We start from the raw sequence: 18,729 nt of genomic DNA on the forward strand, positions 1-18,729 counted from the left end.
CTGTGGTCTCGTACTGCATGCACGGCACAATAGACCGATCGCACTTTGCCTACGTTCTAAACGCGACTTTCTGCGCAGCGCCCCTGGACCAGCCGTGCTGCCGCGCCCTCTACGACTTCGACCCGGAGAACGAGGGGGAGCTAGGCTTCAAGGAGGGCGACCTCATCACCCTGACCAACAAGATCGACGATAACTGGCTAGAGGGAATGCTGCACGGCAACTCGGGCTTCTTCCCCAACAACTACGTGGACGTCCTGGTGCCTCTGCCCAACTAAGGCTGGCGGCTCCCGGCTCCGAGCATCTCCTCTCTCCTGTAAACCCCACTCACCTTCTTACCGTAACATTCCTTTCAAACCCCCGTCGCTCCTCTTTAGAACGGAGTCCCAACCTGCAGCGAGGCCGGATGAGAAACGGGGGAGACGAAAAACCAAAAGCAATTGAGCTGTAAAACATTTTGACAAAGAAAAACGTGTTGTTGTCGCTTAGCCCCCGCGGTCTCTACAGGACGGGCTTCTGTAGTCGTCATACGCTTCTGTCTCGGTTTCATGAGTTTAACAAACGCACTGTACTTTGTGGAAAACCTTTTTAGATAGACGACTTCTCTCACACACACTAACACGTCAGTCCATGTGTTTCTCTGACCGCATAAGCATGAGATTTTTATCGTCATTTCACTTGATGGCAAACTTCACTCTCACTTTCCTTTCAGCCGTTGAAACACTTGTAAATACCAAAGTTGCGCGCAAACGTCTGCTGCGGCGAGCCTCGTATTGGCGTATTGACCCGGGGTGTAATCTCAAAATAATAATAATAATAATGTATTACATATCTGGGCCAGTGATTAGTGAAGTGGTTTGCAACGAATTCGAGTTTTATCCACGTAACGGTGCAAGTTTAAACCTGTTTATCTGCGACTTCAAAATACATGTATGTGGTGATGACGTTTTTGGCGCTACCGGCCACGATCCCCACTAGCCTGGTTAGCATTTTGTAGCTTTAGCTGTGATTACGGAATTAAATGTAGCCCGCGACGAGCACGCCAACGGTCAATGTCGGGAACAAGAGTGGAAATGTTTTACAAATTAACAATGCAATTTACTCTTGGAACTATTTTTTTGTAAAAAGCTGCCGTTTACCGCCCCGATCGCGTCGAAGAGGGCGTCGTGTGTCCAAGTGTGCGCTCGTGGGCCGCATCGCGTGGGGATGGTCAGAGATGATGTATTGAGGTTTATTGCTACGGCCATGCGGTCCTGAGAGAAGAATGTTTGCGAAACGCGACTCACCAGTAAAATCCAGCCGACCATTTCATGCTTTAAAAGATAACGGGTACCGCTTTATAGTAACTACACTTATAACTGCCTTAATGTAGCATGAGCAAAGACTTAAATCATAGTGAGCAAGTCGTTTATTAACACTTAAGTCGTTACAAAGCCTGAATTATTTTTAAAGGGGACGTATTATTCTCTTTTTTTGTTCAGGTACTTTGTGAACTGACATAAATAGATCATCATTTGACATTGTATTCATCGTAAAACCACAATATTGATCTGAAACTGCTTTGAAATCAAAACGGATCCGGCGACTTCCTGTTCGAAACTCCGGAAACCGACAAGCCTCTTCGTAGTGACGCTAACACACAGCGGATTTGCATGTCTTTTGCGAAGCGGCTACGTGACATTTAAGAACTCCTACTTTTAGAAATAATCACAACTGAGCACGGGGATGTGGGCGGGGATAGGGGGTAGGGGATAGGGGTAGGTGAAAACGTGATTTGTTTATTTTTGTGTATTTTTTTTCCGGTGCACTCGAGCCTCAGTTGCAGGACAATACAGGATTCACTCGAACATGCGGGAAACGAATGATGATTAAAGATTGAAAAATTGGAATAAACAATTTGTTCGTTGAGAATGAAGTCTTTGTTTTTGCTTTATTAAGACTAATCGATGTAGCTATTGTAAAGTGGTGCCAGGTAATGTTATAGCATGTTCAAGACTGGCTGTTGATTATCGTTTATTTCTCGTAGTTTTCCCGAGGACGGCATGACGGTGGCGATGGCGGCCTCTGTGTGATTATCTGTGCATTGTTTACTGCTAAGACAAAAAAACATAAAAATGAAAAATATGACATCGCAGTCTATGCTTCAGCGTCACGTGACAATGTTGAGTGTATTGGGGTCTGGCTGTTTCTCTGGGGTTGCATAGTGTTACTTCCTACAGTATATATGCAGAAAACCTCTACCAATGAGGTCAATAAGCTCAGTCTACTACCAACCAATAATAGTTTTTAATGGAAGCACAACTCGATGCAGAGGTAATAATATCAGTATGGTAAAAGGTTATGTTTTTGTTTTGTTTTTTTTAAACGAAGCGGTACAATCCCTTCCATTTTTCTCATAATAAACTTCTTTTTTTGTTAAACAATTGTGTGTATCTTTGCCCTCAATGAGGACTGTACAGCTTTTCTGTGTTTGTTTTCACCCTGTGTTTATAGTCGCGCATCTGCAGTAACGTATCTTATTTTTGTAAGTGTTACATATGAGTAGTCACATATATTAGATGTATATATAGACAGTATTATCCAGAAGCAATGTGAAAGGAGGGGTCTCTGTGCTGCACATGACTGTCTTTCGGTTGTTCTTGTTTTGTTTCATGTTTTTGTTGAATTCTCGCACTGGTTTTCTCAGACTGTATGCTTGATGTAAAGAATCAAATGTGATAAGTCAATGTAATTTATTCAAATAAATATCAGGAAATGGTTCTAACAATAGAGATCCTTTGCTGTTTTCTTTTGACCATGATTACATAAGCCATAAGACGTGACGTGAGTTTTTATTGTGCGCTACATGTTAAAAAGTCTGAAAAGCGATGAAACGACTTCTTGATCGATGAACACAACACAAACACTGATAGATAATGATGTTAGCTGTCTTTTAGGGTTGTTTCAAAGCTCCATATTTTCTTCTATATTTGTTTTTGGTGTGCCAACATTGTAAATAAAGCTGTTAAAATGTGTAGGCCTTCATGAAACTGACTGCATAGTCCAAATTCAGAAAAAATATTAAGATGTTCTATAATAAATATAAAATAATGACATGTTAAAAATGAACAATACCACCTACGAGAATATCTGACTTAATAAGTAAAACCAGACTGTAGCAGGTATAAAGCCGAGCTGAACCAAGTCTAAAATTTGATTAAACAATTCATAACAATATTCTAAATACTGAGAAACACAAAAAAGGACAAAAATATGACTAGATTTTCCTCTAAATAAAGGATACAATTAGCACTAGTCCCACCCATATTCATTATTTGGTCCTTCATTGAGCCCATTTTAGTCCTGATGTGGACTTTGGTTGGTCTTGTTCTAGCCCTCGTTTAGTTCTGGTCTCGTCCAAGTTTAGTTTGGGGTTAAGTCCTGGTCCCAATTGTGATGCGATAAATGTACAAGTGTGAATGCACCCTTTGCCTACATTCTTTAAGTCATTTAGGCTCATCTCACTTGTTTAGAGCATGTCAGACTATTTCATTAGTGCCACGTGGATTAAATACAATCCCTGAATTACTGTACATAGAAAACACAGTCATTTATATTTATGTATTTACTAAGAAATCAATGCATTTTGTTGGTACAGGCTTTCTGGGGTTGTAATACACATGGTGGCTATTCCAATCTCTAATCTAATGCTATTCCAATCTCTTTCTAAAACTGAAAATCATATGTTATTGCAGTTATTATCTAACATAAGAGCTTAAATGAGCAGAATAAATCCCTCTGTGTTACCGTCAGCGCCCTCTGCTGGCAAGAGGTGCACAGTGCGCCCCAGAGCAGCGCTGTTGCTGACCGACTGATTTTATTTATGCTTTTCATTACTTTTTATGTTTTACGTGTGTTATTTTAGACCATATTATATAAAAGCTAGGGAAACATTAATCCAGCCAAAAAATATCCTAAGTGTGCCTAAAAGCATACACTGCTTTGATTGGGCCCGTTGTTAAAACGCCTTTTATAACCGGGTTTAAAGAGACGAGTTCATCCCTGAGAAGCATAATTAAGAACAGAAAAATTCTCTTTACTTTGTGTCTCTCTCCTTTGCACACACTCGTCTATTTGCACTGTGCCCATGTATCACGAGGTAATTATGTACAGGTCCCGAGCTAATCTGCATTCAATTGACAGTATTATAGGCTCTACTAAATGTGATATTATGAACGTGTGATGGATTAAAAAGATCCAGGCTTCTTATTACTTGGAGCTACTCAGAAATGACATGAACAACGTATAAGCTGTTATGTGGAAACTTCAAATGTATGTAAACCCTATTTCATTTCATCAACTCTCATCCATAGACTTGTGTGGGACATTGTAACCTCAAAGGCCGTTTCCTTCCTGGAAATGCATTTTACTCCCACAGAAACATAAAGATCAGGCCTTAAAGTAGCACTCTAAGAAAAACACGATTTTTACAGATCGTTCTGAAGAATTTCAATTAGCACAAGTTTACTGAAATACACAATATCATTTTTTGCACATTATTTATTTGTATTCTTTTATGAAAACGTTACATCATAAGTTCAAGAATAGATGTCTATAAATTCATCTTCACCTGCAGCGTCTCACCTTATTTATGATCACACTGACAAAGGGGAAACGGCCTTGAAATAGCTGTAGGTGACAACATTGGAAAAGTTTATATTCACAGCCTAATACAGTTATGAACAGTTAAACATCCCAATGATTTCTGTGTTCTACTTTTTTCCCTTAGACTGATTCTTGTCCCCTGGTGGTCCGTCACACCGGGAGAAGACACACAAGCCCCTCTTCAGCTAATGTAACAGTGACACGTGCATCAGCATCAGGGGGGGAATCCTCTAAAAAGCATTCCTAAGACCCCGGCTCCGTGTGGGTGGTCCGCTCAGACACAGACCACAAACATGCTCGTCCTTTACATACAGCGCATCACATCAGAAGTCACCAGTTGATTCAGAAAGGCCGTCCTCTGCAGGAGCTTGCGTGTGAACGGAGGGCAAGACGCGGCTGCGGTTGTGTGGCCAGTCACGGCAGGCTCAGAGCTGGCAGCCGGCGCGGAGCCACTCCATCACACTGACGTTTGAATCAGCCACAAGCTCGAGATGCATGAGCGGCAGCGCGCACGGTCCCGGCTCCAGACCGCAGCGTGTCCCGCAGCGGCCGCAGCAGTTACAGCGTTTACACCCAACAATGGCAATCTACCTCCCACAGTCTGTGACGTGTGTGCTGCCCACGGGCTGCATTAGAGGGGAAATACCCGTGCAAGTGACGTCATGGAGAGCTGTGATGATAATGGCCATGTTTCTGTTCTATATTATTGTGCATGTGTATTTCAGACGCTTTTGCTTAAGATTCATAAAGGAAGATTATTTTAATTATCCATCCATCCATTCTCTACTGCTTGTTCCCTTTCGGGGTCGCAGGTGACTGGAGCCTATCCCAGTGACTTCGGGCCTTAGGCGGGGTACATCCTGGACAGTGGCCAACTCGTCGCAGGGCCAACACAGAGACATAGACATGACAGACAGTTCACTCTCACATTCATTCACTAGGGCCAATTTAGAGTCACACAATGTTTTTTTTAAATTATTGTTCATACACCATCAGAAAAAAATATAGTTAGATGTATTTAATACAAAAAACAGGCCATGTTAAGTTATTTATTACAAGTGAGAATCATTGCCATTGTCAATGAACAACATTCACAAACATAGGAACTTGTCTTGGTGATTCAATGCAACACAAAACAATACAAGTTACAAGTCACACATCACAAAACCTTCACAATATTGACTTAAAAGCTTCAGTGTCAACCATAAGTAAACCGCATGATAACTGAATAAAAAAATATTTCCTGCCGCCAAAATTAATCGCTTATTTGTTCAGTTGAAAGATTGTGTACAAATAAAGTGTGGTTAAGTCATTGCCATGTTGGAATATTCACAGTAAAAAATGCTTACATCAATTCTAGCTTTTGTCCTATATTTATTTATTTATTGTACTGTTTCTTTTCACATCAAAAGTGTGATGAATGTTGAGTTTGGCTGTTGTTATGTTTCAGTTGTTTGAAACCTGAGCCAACAGTAACTGTGTTTATTTAGGGTATTTTTGTTTCCTTGACAGAACAGTGTTCTGAAGAGGGGGAAGGCCCAATAAAAACATCAACACAACTCAAAAGCCAGAAAATAAAAGACCTCGGGTTTCCCAGATGAAAGGTCAGAGTTCAAACTTATTTCATGTGCTTTTAGCTCATTGGCCTCCTCAAAAGCTTTACATGCCTTGTTTTCAAACTCATCCATATCTTGTTCTTATGAAATGGACATATGACTGTAAATCCCTAAATGTAATAACGTTTAGCAGTCGTGGAAAGTTAAAGTACTGTACTTAAGTAAAATGTTTAGGTATCTGTACTTTACTTTTAATTTCAGCAGTGGATGCGTTTTACATTTACAAGTGTATTTACTCTGTACTTTGTGGTTTGAGGTGTTACTGTATTTTAGAATGTTTTTTATGACAACCTGCCAAAAAGTTTTGAGTTCAAGCCCCAGCTTTGAGCAAAAAAAAAAATACATCAAATAATATTCTCTAGACATATTTTGAAATTGATTTGAATTGCTACTGTCAGCACAATTTTAAATCCAAATTTACTTACTTACTTATACTTTTACTTGAGTATATTTTGCACATGTATCAGTATTTTTTCTGAGTAATAAAATGGAGTACTTCTTCCACCACTGACATTTTAGTTAAAGAACATAAATGTTAACGATATATTCACAAGTGTTTATTCGGGCAGCAGCTTTTGACCCAAATTCTCGAGTTCCAGAGTTCGTTTTCCCGACAGTTTCCTGCACAGTTCATGAGGATCACATGAACGCAGCATAAAACACTCCTTTTCACTGGCATCTGTCCTGCCAAATAATGTGTACATTTGTAGAATCACAAGACATCGTTGCCGACTAGTTTAAAAGATAAGATAAGATAAGCCTTTATTTGTCCCACAATTGGGAAATTCCAGTGTTGCAACACAAAGTAGGTACAGAAATAAAACATAAAAAACAGATAACTTATAAAACATTTATAAAAACACTCTTATAGAAAGCTCTTAAGCTATATAATAATAAAAAATAATGACACTCCAGCTGTTATATGGACAAAGAATATAATAAGATTATTGACATTATGTCAAAGTATTGCACATGAATATGACAGTATTGCACATGAATATGACAGTATTGCACATGAATATGACAGTATTGCACATGTATTGCACATGAATATGACGGTATTGCACATGAATATGACAGTATTGCACATGTATTGCACATGAATATGACAGTATTGCACATGAATATGACAGTATTGCACATGTATTGCACACGAATATGACGGTATTGCACATGAATATGACAGTATTGCACATGTATTGCACATGAATATGACAGTATTGCACATGAATATGGCAGTATTGCACATGTATTGCACATGAATATGACAGTATTGCACATGAATATGACAGTATGAATGACCCATGTTCAGAGCTAACAGTGTTTGTTGTAAAAATTGTATTTGTTGTGTCGATGTGATCCCTCGCTCATCCAGGAGTTGTCTGTGGTGGCAAAAGTGTCAATTATTTTACACGTTTACAGACTCCGATGCTCTGTCGAAGAAATAAATATCTGCAAAATAAACATTACCAACAGTCGGCTCGGGTTTCAAAAAGATGAGACACAACTTGCAGCCAAACTAATAATGTTATGGCTATGTTTCAAACCTTTACTATGTTATACACAAATAAATCTATGTCATTATTAAAAATGTGTCACTCCTTTATAAACAGTACAAGTTTGAACTCATTTTAACTAATTCAAATCTAATTGGTTAAATATCACTTGTGGACATCGGTTTCAACATAATCCAGAATATCAGGGTCAAAATCTTGTGTGTTCCTCACTCCATCACAGGCAGATACTAAATTATAAATAAATAAATAAATAAATAGCGGCATATTTCACTCTCTTTTCATGGTTCAGGAGGATATATTGAGATTAACACATGGCCAAATAAGCTAAATAAATATTAAAAAATAAATAAAGACCCGTAAATACATGTTTGACACACTTATTAACACATTCAACGGTTATAAAGTAAAAAAATAACCTCAAAATGTGAAGCTTGTGGGTGTGCGGGGCGCTGCTGGGAGTGTGCCTGTGTGTGTCGTTACATGTTTCCCTGTGGCGTTCACACATAGTTTCTCTATTGAGCAGGAAAGCCCGGCTCTCAACACCAGACAGAGGCCCTTAATACCCCCGTCTGTCAGAGGCACTCAAAGACCCAGCGATTGGAGATGACAAACGAGGCAGTAAGACAGGTCCGGTGGCTCCCGGTGCACACGGCCCTGCTGCGGGGGTGGGGACGCGGGGGCGGTGTGCGGGCCCAACGCAACCGGCTCTGTCCGGCATGTGCGGCTGTTTAAAGGCGCACACTGGGGCACTTTTCTGGTGGATGCCGTCCGCCTGCCTCCGCTTTGGCATCTGGCTTGCATTTATTTATTTATTTATGTATTTATTTGCTTGTTGTATCATTGAACAAAAAAAAACGACTTACTGTGTGCAGCGTCACTTATATAGAAGTGTAATGCCAAATGGTGGAACTTTACAGGCAGACTCTTCAGAAAAGTTGCATAGTGCACCTTTAATCATGGTGAGGGTCTGTTCTAGAAGTGGGAGATGTGTTGAAAAAGAAATAACATTGTTGTTCTTGAGAGGGAATATGTCGTCTATAATTAAAACAATTTAAAATGACCGCAAAAAGAGACAGAATCGTCTAGTGTAATCGCACAAACAAACGTATAATGTGATATTTCTGCACTTTTGTGGTTATTTTGCAGGGCAATATATCGAAATATAGATAATATTGTGAATGTTGTTCGGAAGATATGTGAAAATTTGACATATGAAGTGTAACGTTTAGAGTAAAAATGCTGCTAAAAAAGCCGAGTCTTGCGCTTTCAACGGAGGGTATATGGTAATATTTCTGCACTTTTGTGGTTAATTCGGTGGGCAATATATCGAAATAAAGATAATATTGTGAGTGTTTTGACATATGAAGTGTTTGGAGTGAAAATGCTGCTAAAAGAGCCGATTAAAACTACAAATGAATTAAAGTGACGTTGTTCGCTTTCAACAGAGGGTATATGGTGATATATCTCCACTTTTGTCATTCATTTTTCACACATTTCACATTTGCCTGATAATTAAACCTCAACTAATGCGACCCTAAACGTGCGTTATCGTGCAGATATTATTTTTTGCCGATATCACCCGCCCTCACGGCCCGGTCAGAGCCGACACAGGTGCTTTCCGGACTCGAACACCGCCTCAGGTCAGTGTAAAACTCGCTGTCAATCAGACTTAACCAAAGTTGGGATTACTAAATTTGCAGAATCACAAGACATTGTTGCCGACTAGTTTATGTGTCGATGTGTCAAGTATTTTACACGTTTACAGACTCCGATGCTCTGTCGAAGAAATAAATATCTGCAAAATAAACACTACCAACAGTCGGCTCGGGTTTCAAAAAGATGAGACACAACTTGCAGCCAAACTAATAATGTTATGGCTATGTTTCAAACCTTTACTATGTTATACACAAATAAATCTATGTCATTATTAAAAGTGTGTCTCTCCTAAAAAAAAATTTAAAAAAAAAAATGGATGGATAATTCAAATTTAATTAATTAAATATCGCTCGTGGACATCGGTTTCGACAACATAATCCAGAATATCAGGGTCACAATCTTGTGTGTTCCTCACTTCATCACAGGCAGATACTAAATGATGAATAAATAAATAAATAGTGTTGGGCATAATTATTTCACACTCTTTTCGTGGTTCAGGAGGATATATTGAGATTACCGCATTGCCCACTAAAGACACATTCAATAATGTGCCGGCAATAATCTCATAATAGAACGATATTAGCCAAGTCCTTTGTTGAGGTGTTTATTTTTGTGAGGCTTTTGGGCCTCAGAGAGCCGCGAGGATCCTTGTTAAAACACACAAAACACACAATGAAACAACACGCTGAGACGGTGAAACCACACAGACCTGAGATAATCATTTTCTCTATATAAACTGGATTCAATGCGTATTTGACTATAAATAAGCTATAAATTGAATTGTGCACCTGCCCCTGCTCGTAATGAGGGCCTCTGTGGAGTTCACCTGAGTTCCTGCACATAAAGGTGTTTCTATAGACGTGACAATATTGAATAAAACGTGACTCTCATCAACAGTAGATGTGGGAGGGTCTTCATGAATACAGTAACGGATAGAAACCTTTATTCATCTTGTTATCTGTGACATCTCACTGTTTGGAGAGCGTTTTATCTTAAATAAATATGGGCTCCTTGGTCGTAAAGTGCTCCCTGGAGAAGAAATATCCTGTAATGTAAATGTTTATCTCTCCTCGTTTATCCAATTATCAATACTGCTACTATAATTATTGTGAGATTAAAAGTAAGTGGTTGTTTGCCACTGTCTGGGGCTACATAATTATGTTTATCTTGGCAAAACATTTTAAAACAAATGGTGTACTTAAGCTGTGACTAATATGGTTTATTACGCTAATAGTTCCAATCTCCAATCATGAGTAATCCTGTGAGTTGATTTATCGACACATTAATGAATGTAAATGTGTATTTGCGCTTGGCTAATAGATAGTACAGGTTAATAGAGCTAATAGAGTTAATAGAGCTAATAGAGGATAATATCCCCCAGTGGCCCGTCACAGGGGACAAATACAGCCAGGTTGAGGGCCAGCTGCAGAACATGCAAAACAGTACGAATGGACATTTGGTGTGCAAATCTGTCAGTCCATTCAAATTGGACTCCAAACTAAAGGTTGATACACAAACAAATCAATTAATTTGAAAAGGAGGAAAACGACAACACATTTCTTTTATTTTAATTATTTATTTATTTTTATACGTTTATAAAATCATTTTCATTATTTCAATTATTATTATATTTCATTTCTGTTTCTGTTTCTTTTTCTTCCACACCATAAGCACTGCAAAAACATCATTTAAACAAACTTAAAATGTGACGATGGCAAAATAACTGTGACATTTAGGTTTAGCAGATATGGAAAGAAAATGACCGGGTAAAAAATGTAAATTCACAAACTAGTATCGACGTAACATGTGTTGCTGAGTGTGGCAGAGGTGGTGGAACCTGTCATCTGCTTTAATGTAATCCCAGAGACAGTCACACCCATCGCACTGCCATTGTGCAGCTCGGCTTATCGTGTGTGTGATGAGTGTGACTGCGGCGATCGTCTAAAGTGCTTACACCCTGATCCTAAACCCACCCAAAACACTGAAGGCAACACATGACAACATCCCACACGACACCTGCCTGATTTATAAAGAATATGACTAAAGTTCCTTGTTCCTTGGAATAACAGCCTTGCGAAAAGGCCATTAATTATACTCGGGAAATCCAAATAGAGCGGCTCAACGGGTTTTACGAGTTCACAGAGATCTACTGCACGCATTTCATGCAGCTGCGAGATTACTAACAGGAACTAAAATAAGAGAGCGTAGGAGGTCGAGCGTTTAGCTCCCAAGCTCCTGTGTTATGGAATCAGCTCCTGTCCATGTTTAAGAGGCCGACACAGTCTCTTCATTTAAGACCAGGCTTAAAACGTTCCTCTTTGAAATATCTTATGGTCAGGCCAGTTAGGAACAGAAATATAAACCTACAGTTTCAGCTACGCTGCCCCTGGAGCAACTATGCTGAGGGAAGTATGGCACTATTTTCTGCTTCTGACTACTTATTCTATCAAACAAGATTTCATATTTAATTTCACTTGCAAACTGTTAATTGTGTTTTCTTCTTCTTTTGATCCTCGACTCCATGGAGGAACGGCCTCTTCACCTGCCTGGAGGAACGGTCTCTTCATCTGCCTGGAGGAACGGCCTCTTCACCTGCCTGGAGGAACGGTCTCTTCATCTGCCTGGAGGAACGGTCTCTTCATCTGCCTGGAGGAACGGTCTCTTCATCTGCCTGGAGGAACGGTCTCTTCATCTGCCTGGAGGAACTGGTTCTCCTCCTGAGTGGGTCCAGCTCCACTGTCTATCTCACGTCCGCCTGTCCGTCTGAGGGAGTCAGATTTCTCCTTCACTGTGGAACTCCTCCATGTTTCTACTTTTTCCCAAAGAGGTTTGGTAGTTTTTCCTTGCAGAGAAGGAGGGTCTAAGGACACGGGAGCTTGGGCCATTTGTCTAAGGACACGGCATGCCAAGTCCCTAAGAACATTGTTTAATCTGTTTTTCACTATTGCCCCTCGAGGCATCTGCTGTTGTGATTTTGGGCGTTACAAAAATGCATTTAATTTAATTTACAAAAGTCTGAATGTTGATATGTGTCACCCTGGCCTTAAAAGATCACTCTGCTGCTATTTCCTGTAAGACGCGTCGCAAGATAACACAGATATTGTTTTTTGTTGTTATTCGCTTTAGTTTAACTGATGATTGAGTAACTTCAGTGTGACTCGTAGCAAATAGAGGTTTAATATTTCAAGAAGGATTTAGGGTTCTCATTAGAAAAGAAATCCTATAAATATGACGCAATTGGACCTTTACTGAATAGTTATTTTAATCTATAACAGAACTAGCATAAGACCAAATATCTAAGATAAGATAAGATAAGTTATGCCTTTAATGTCCACACAAGGGGAAATATTGGTGTTACAACGCAGTAGATACAGGGGGAAAGGACAGATAACTTATAATCTTAAGTTAACGATTACATTGTATTGTTTTATTATCATTGTGGTGTCAAAATTAGGACTGAGTGTGGAGCCTCTTCCTTAGTATCGGAATTTTAGCACCATAAGAAAACTGAAATATTCCGCACATATTTGCACTTATTGCACATTTGCATAATATGGATTGGGATCGAATAGAAATTGCAGTTTCAATAGTCTTTATTATTATTGAACGTAATTTACTTTGCAAACAACCAAACATCCAGTTTTATGTTGTATAAAAGCTGTTGTAGTTTTATGTAGTATTTTTGTTTTGTTTTTCATCCCGTTTTCTGAAAGATAGTTGTGAAAAATGTGAAACGCTTTCAAATATCACCAAAACCAACAAACTAACGAAGTACACGTACTATAGTCAGACGAGCAACATTACAATATTCTCAGAACACATTTAAACCACAGATATTAGAATAGAGGAATCATCATGTATCCTGTTATTATTGAGCAGCAAAATTGTTACTCGGACTTATATTCGATAAAGTCACTGTTCCTCTCTGAAGATGACCACCTTCTCTGTGAATTCCCTGGTTTCTCTTTCCCGTCAGGTAAACCATAAAGCATGTCAGCACACAAAGGAGGCACAAACGGAGCGTGGCATGCGACAAAGGCCCAAACACACAGTGATAACCAGAGGCATAATCATTTTCACTCAGGCACTTGTCATTCAGCCCCATGTGCCTTTTACCTCATGTAATTCATTGATAAAGTCCTGTTCCGAGGACAAAGCTTTTCCCACATCTCTAAGGCTCTTAAGACGTGCTGTGTGTAAAAAGAGCTTTCAATAAGTAGATTGTTGATTGTGGGATCAGACTCGAAATCTTTCTACCGTATTCAATAGACCGGGATGAACACAACGCAGAATTATACAGATAGCGCTTAGATAAAACAAACATGTGACTACACCCACGATTCTTTGCCTTGTACTTGTGCACCTGTGCATAAGACAAAAGGACAAATCGACATGTCAGCGTTTTCTGATGGGAGATTAATGTATTGTACAGTAACATTTCCTACCTACCATCTGACGTGTTTGCAGTGTTGACACACCTTTAGCTTACTCCTGATGAACCTGGGTTATCCCGGCACAGGCCCAAATAAAGAACTTTTAAAGTGCTGCCAAGAATCACCAGCAGAAACAACATTGAGACAATTGTTTTCATAGACACACTGAGTAGTGTTCAGTATCTTTTTAAATGTAATCAATTTTCAATTACAAGAAGCCCATGCTGAGAAAACAAGTGTTACTAAGGATAATTACTACAATTAGACTGGTAGCACCTCTTTGTAAAATCCTGCCCACAATGGGAGAGATATGTTGTGTTTGAGTGCGTGATTGCTCTCACACAAGCTGTGGCATGCACTGGCTTTTTACTTAAGTACACATAATCCATATGTGTCAGTGATGGAGTAGCTACAAATCCCACAGTAACAGACACGCAGGAGGCACATACCGGGCTGGAGTCGAGTCTGAAGAGAAGCCTCCCTCGGACAGACTCCCGTATACGGACATCTCTGCGCGGCCACTGCATCCGGTGTGTGTAACGCTTAAGTTAAAGGCCGCAGTTGGGTCATTCATCCAGGACATAACAATTACAAATGGGCCATGTGCTAAGGTGACAAAACAACTGTCCCAATACGACTTGGCCAATACTTATTCTGACTAATTGTTGTTTGGTGTTGGAGATACACGAAAACGTTTGTATTAAAGTATTCATCCCCTGTGACTCTAATGACTAATAACTATTGAATTAAACAAATAATCACAGTGATGAAAAAGTTTTAATTTTAGATTATACAGCATAGTTTTGTTTCAAAGCATCCCCAGAACTTTTAGTGCCACATAAGGTTAAAAGCTGCTCAACCCATTGAATACAAGGGCAAGAATCACTAAATCATTTGAAATCATAATTTGAAAAGTGGGGTTAATTTATTTTGTGTTACATATTTTTGTATGTAAAAGAAAGTGTTGTTAAAATAAAGTTTGATTGATTGTTAGTTTAGATTGTGTTGCACATGTTGTGCTGTGTCGTCCCTGCATACGTGTGAGTGACAGGTCAGAGAAGTCGCTGGTGCAGATTGGCAGCCACATCTCTCATCAGTCAGCCCCAGGCAGCTTACTAGAGAATGAAAACTCTATTGTTAAGTTGATGAGTTCTAGTAAAAAGTGCATTAATGAACTTGCAATACAGTAACTTTTTTACAGTTTTTAAGAATGAGACCAATTTGTAGCACGTATTGCCACGTATTGGCACCATAAATGGTTTACAATGATTGATTCATGATTATGTATGAATAAGACTGAGATGCATGTGTTAGGTAAATTGGCCCCAGTGAATGACTGGCCCCTGTCCAGGCCCAAAGTCACTGGGAAAGGCTCCAGTCACGGCCGCGACTCCTAAAGGGAACGAGCGGTAGAAAATGAAGGAATGTTTCCAATGACATGAGCTCTAATATAGTATAAATAAAAGCCTTCCATCATGTAATGACAAGGTCCTTTCCACAATGTCTTTATGCAGCCGCTCACAGGGATATGTCAGGATGTGTCCGCTAAGAAAACAGCGTCTGCAGCTCCTCTGAAGACCTGTATCCTCCTGCTGAGGAGTCGGAGGATTAGTGATGCGAGTGCTGAAAGCCTGTCACAGATTACAATCAATGCCCTGTTGTTTACACAGAAAACATGCAATCTGAGCAAATTATTAGCCTTTATCACAAACAACAGATGTGGCCTTTTCCCTGCTGCCAGAAATATACTCCAAAGATATCAATTTATTATGTCAATGGCAGGAGTTTTGAGGCCCAAATACATAGTTCTGAAATTGAGTAGGATGGTCAAAAATAGTCTGCTGTGCCTTGTTAATTGTTAATTAAATGTTTATACCACTTTGAGCTGAACCCCTCACTCCTCGGAGATCTGTTGTTTTATTAGTCTTTTAATTGCACTGTCAGTAACTGTTATTTCAGCACCTAATTTTTAGTTTTGCTTTTCTGTCATGGTGGGAAAAGGATTGTATTTCTTCTTCTTTGTGTCCTGAAGGTTCTTGTGGAAGGATTGAAGCAATGATTGTATTTGGTCTTGTTTGGTTAAAATTGTATTATTCTGCCTAGCTCATATTTTAGAAATTGTTCTCTCTGGCTAAAAAAAAAAAAAAATCCCTTCACAATCTCCGCGATTAGTTTCATCCATTTTTGTTAGTGGGTGTCATGGTCACGTCTGTCTAGCAATGTATAGTTTGTCTATAGTTTTGGCGAGATTGTCTGTGTTACCTGGTCGACCCCAGTCATCGAGCCCTTATCGAGCGCTCTGATTTTGATTCTTGTTCTGACTCTGATTTTTGCCTGCTCCTCGTGATCCTATTTGCCGTCATCGACCTTGGACCGTCCTGAGATTTCCTTCTGCCTGACCTCCGACATTGCTGTTTGCCTGTGTACCGAACCTGGAACGGATTTATTACTACGCCTGCCCTCTGACCCCGCGGTTCCTGGCGCTGCCCTTTGCTGGAAGGATCTTTTTTTGTTGTCACTCTTATCCAAAAGACTTTGTACTTTTCTGTTCTGTGCTATTAAAGACTGTTAAATCTTCGCCTGTTTCCAGCTCTGTAATTGGCTCCGTTCTGCCGTTCGTGACAGTTGGAGCTTTAGGGCACTGTACGCTTGTTATTCCTGCACTGCACTTTTCTGATCAGAGATGTCTGATGTTTTTCCAGGGATCTGCTATAGCCACTCCTCCAGTTTGGGGGTCACTGGTCTGTAGTGGAAAAATGTCAGGCCCCTGCCGTCGACTGCCACCCAGATCACTCTGCACCCGCCCCCTTTGTCACCGGTTCTGTTCATAGTTTTTAAGGACGAAATTTCATGGCGCAGTCAGGGGTCGGAGGGTGTCCAGTTTGGGGACCACAGGATCTCATCTCTGCTGTTTGCAGACAATGTTGTCCTGATGGCTCGATAAAGCCCGGACCTGCAACATGCACTGGGACGGTTTGCAGCCGAGTGTGAAGCGGCTGGGATGAGAATCAGCACCTCCAAATCAGAGGCCATGGTTCTCGACCGGAAACAGGTGGCTTGCCCTCTCCAGGTGGGTGGGGAGTCCTTGCCCCAAGTGGAGGAGTTCAAGTATCTCAGGGTCTTGTTCACGAGTGAGGGAAGGATGGAGCGTGAGATCGACAGTTGGACTGTTGTGGTGAAGAAGGAGTTGAGTCGAAAGACAAAGCTCTCGATTTACCGGTCAATCTATGTTCCTACCCTCACCTATGGTCATGAGCTTTGGGTAATGACCGAAAGGACAAGATTGCGGATACAATACGTTTCCTCCGCCGGGTGGCCGGGCGCTCCCTTAGTGTGAGGAGCTCAGTCACACGAGGGAGTAGAGCCGCTGCTCCTCCACGTCGAGAGGAGTCAGCTGAGGTGGCTCGGGCATCTGTTCCGGATGCCTCCTGGGCGCCTCCTGGGGAGGTGTTTCGGGCATGTTCCACCAGGAAGAGGCCCGGTGGAAGACCCAGGACATGCTGGGGGGACTAAATCTCTCGGCTGGCCTGGGAACGCCTCGGGACCCCCCCGGAGGAGTTGGAGAAAGTGTCTGGGAAGCAGGAAGTCTGGGAGTCCCTGCTCAGACTGCTTCCCCCGCGACCCGGCTCCGGATAATGGGAAGAAGATGGATGGATGGTTAGAATTATCACACATATACTTCAGTGTATATCACGGTTTAGTCTGGTGGTCCAGTCCTGTGCCTGGGTCAGCTGACACTGCTCTGAGCAGTGGACAGAGAGCTCCTGCTGTAAAGGTACAAGTGCTTGTTTATGACCCTGTCTGGAAAAATGCTTGCGAGCCCAGCCTCGCCTCTCTTGACTCCCGGGATGCCTGACATTCTCAGTGCATTAATTGTGCTGGTTTTAACTGGTTCTGATGTATATGTGGCATTGTTAACTCTGAATTTCCTTGTTTGTCAGATTAGGGAGGGAGAGATCCTATATATATGTATATATACAGTATATATCCTTAGCAAACACCCTTATCCTTCAGAGCACATCTAGCCCAAGAGAGAGAGAGAGAGAGAGAGAGAGAGAGAGAGAGAGAGAGAGAGCGAGAGAGAGAGAGAGAGAGACAAAGACTGGTCGTGCCATGATGCAGGACCAAAAGATATAGAGACAGTTTCCTCCCAGCATTATGTCTGTCTTTTTTATACTGTGTGCATGTATGTTTGATGTCTCTTAATCATTGCAAACCAAGTACAAAGTACGAATAAAGACACCTAACCTAAGAGAGAGAGAGCGAGAGAGAGAAAGGGAGAGAGAGATGTGTCACAACTGGTTCCTGCTGAAAGATGCAGCGATGTGAGACCACAAACACTTGTGTTGCTTTGTCAATAGTTCATGAGAGCCACACAAACTGACGCCATACTTATATGCAAATTAAAAGTGCCATTATACATTCAATAACTAGATATCATTACTTAAATAGTTTTTAACATAGTTGACCATGCATTCTTGTCACATGACTTGTGAAGTTTGTGAGTTTTTCCAGTGTGGAACATCCTGAAAAGGATGTGCTTGCCCTGAACCACACATAGTGCACCCATAGTGCACCCATAATGCACTCATCCTCTGGTGCAACTCTATTGTGCAACCCAGAGTTCTATACAGGTGCAGGCAAGGAAGAAATGCTCCTGTGTGGCTGGAGCAGTGTGAGGTGTTGACATACAGACAAGTAACTGACAAGGATGCTCTGGTATTTGCAGCCACGCATGACTATAATTGTGTGCTCAGTTACAGTGAAAGAGAACGATGGTGTGTGCATGTATCATGCAGGAGTGAGTCATTTGGCAAACGAGTCTGAGACAAGATCCTGATCCACAACTGAAAGCAAACAGCACCT

General features: G+C 40.8%; 1 protein-coding gene across 5 annotated transcripts in view; it reads left to right on the forward strand.

Annotated features, from left to right (window-relative positions):
• Window positions 1-2,768, forward strand: part of sh3gl2a (SH3 domain containing GRB2 like 2a, endophilin A1) — a 364,709-nt gene extending 361,941 nt beyond the window's left edge. For all 5 annotated transcript variants that reach the window (XM_072462863.1, XM_072462865.1, XM_072462866.1 and 2 more), the window contains one exon: window positions 79-2,768. In XM_072462863.1, coding sequence (XP_072318964.1) covers window positions 79-275 — 197 coding nt within the window. In that variant the 3' untranslated portion in view covers window positions 276-2,768. The remainder of the gene's footprint in view (window positions 1-78) is intronic.
• The last annotated feature ends 15,961 nt before the right edge of the window (window positions 2,769-18,729 follow it).

This window comes from Eucyclogobius newberryi, unplaced genomic scaffold, assembly GCF_026437365.1.
Source record: "Eucyclogobius newberryi isolate DKJ021-1_F unplaced genomic scaffold, fEucNew1.0.hap1 SCAF_4, whole genome shotgun sequence".
Lineage (NCBI taxonomy): Eukaryota > Metazoa > Chordata > Actinopteri > Gobiiformes > Gobiidae > Eucyclogobius > Eucyclogobius newberryi.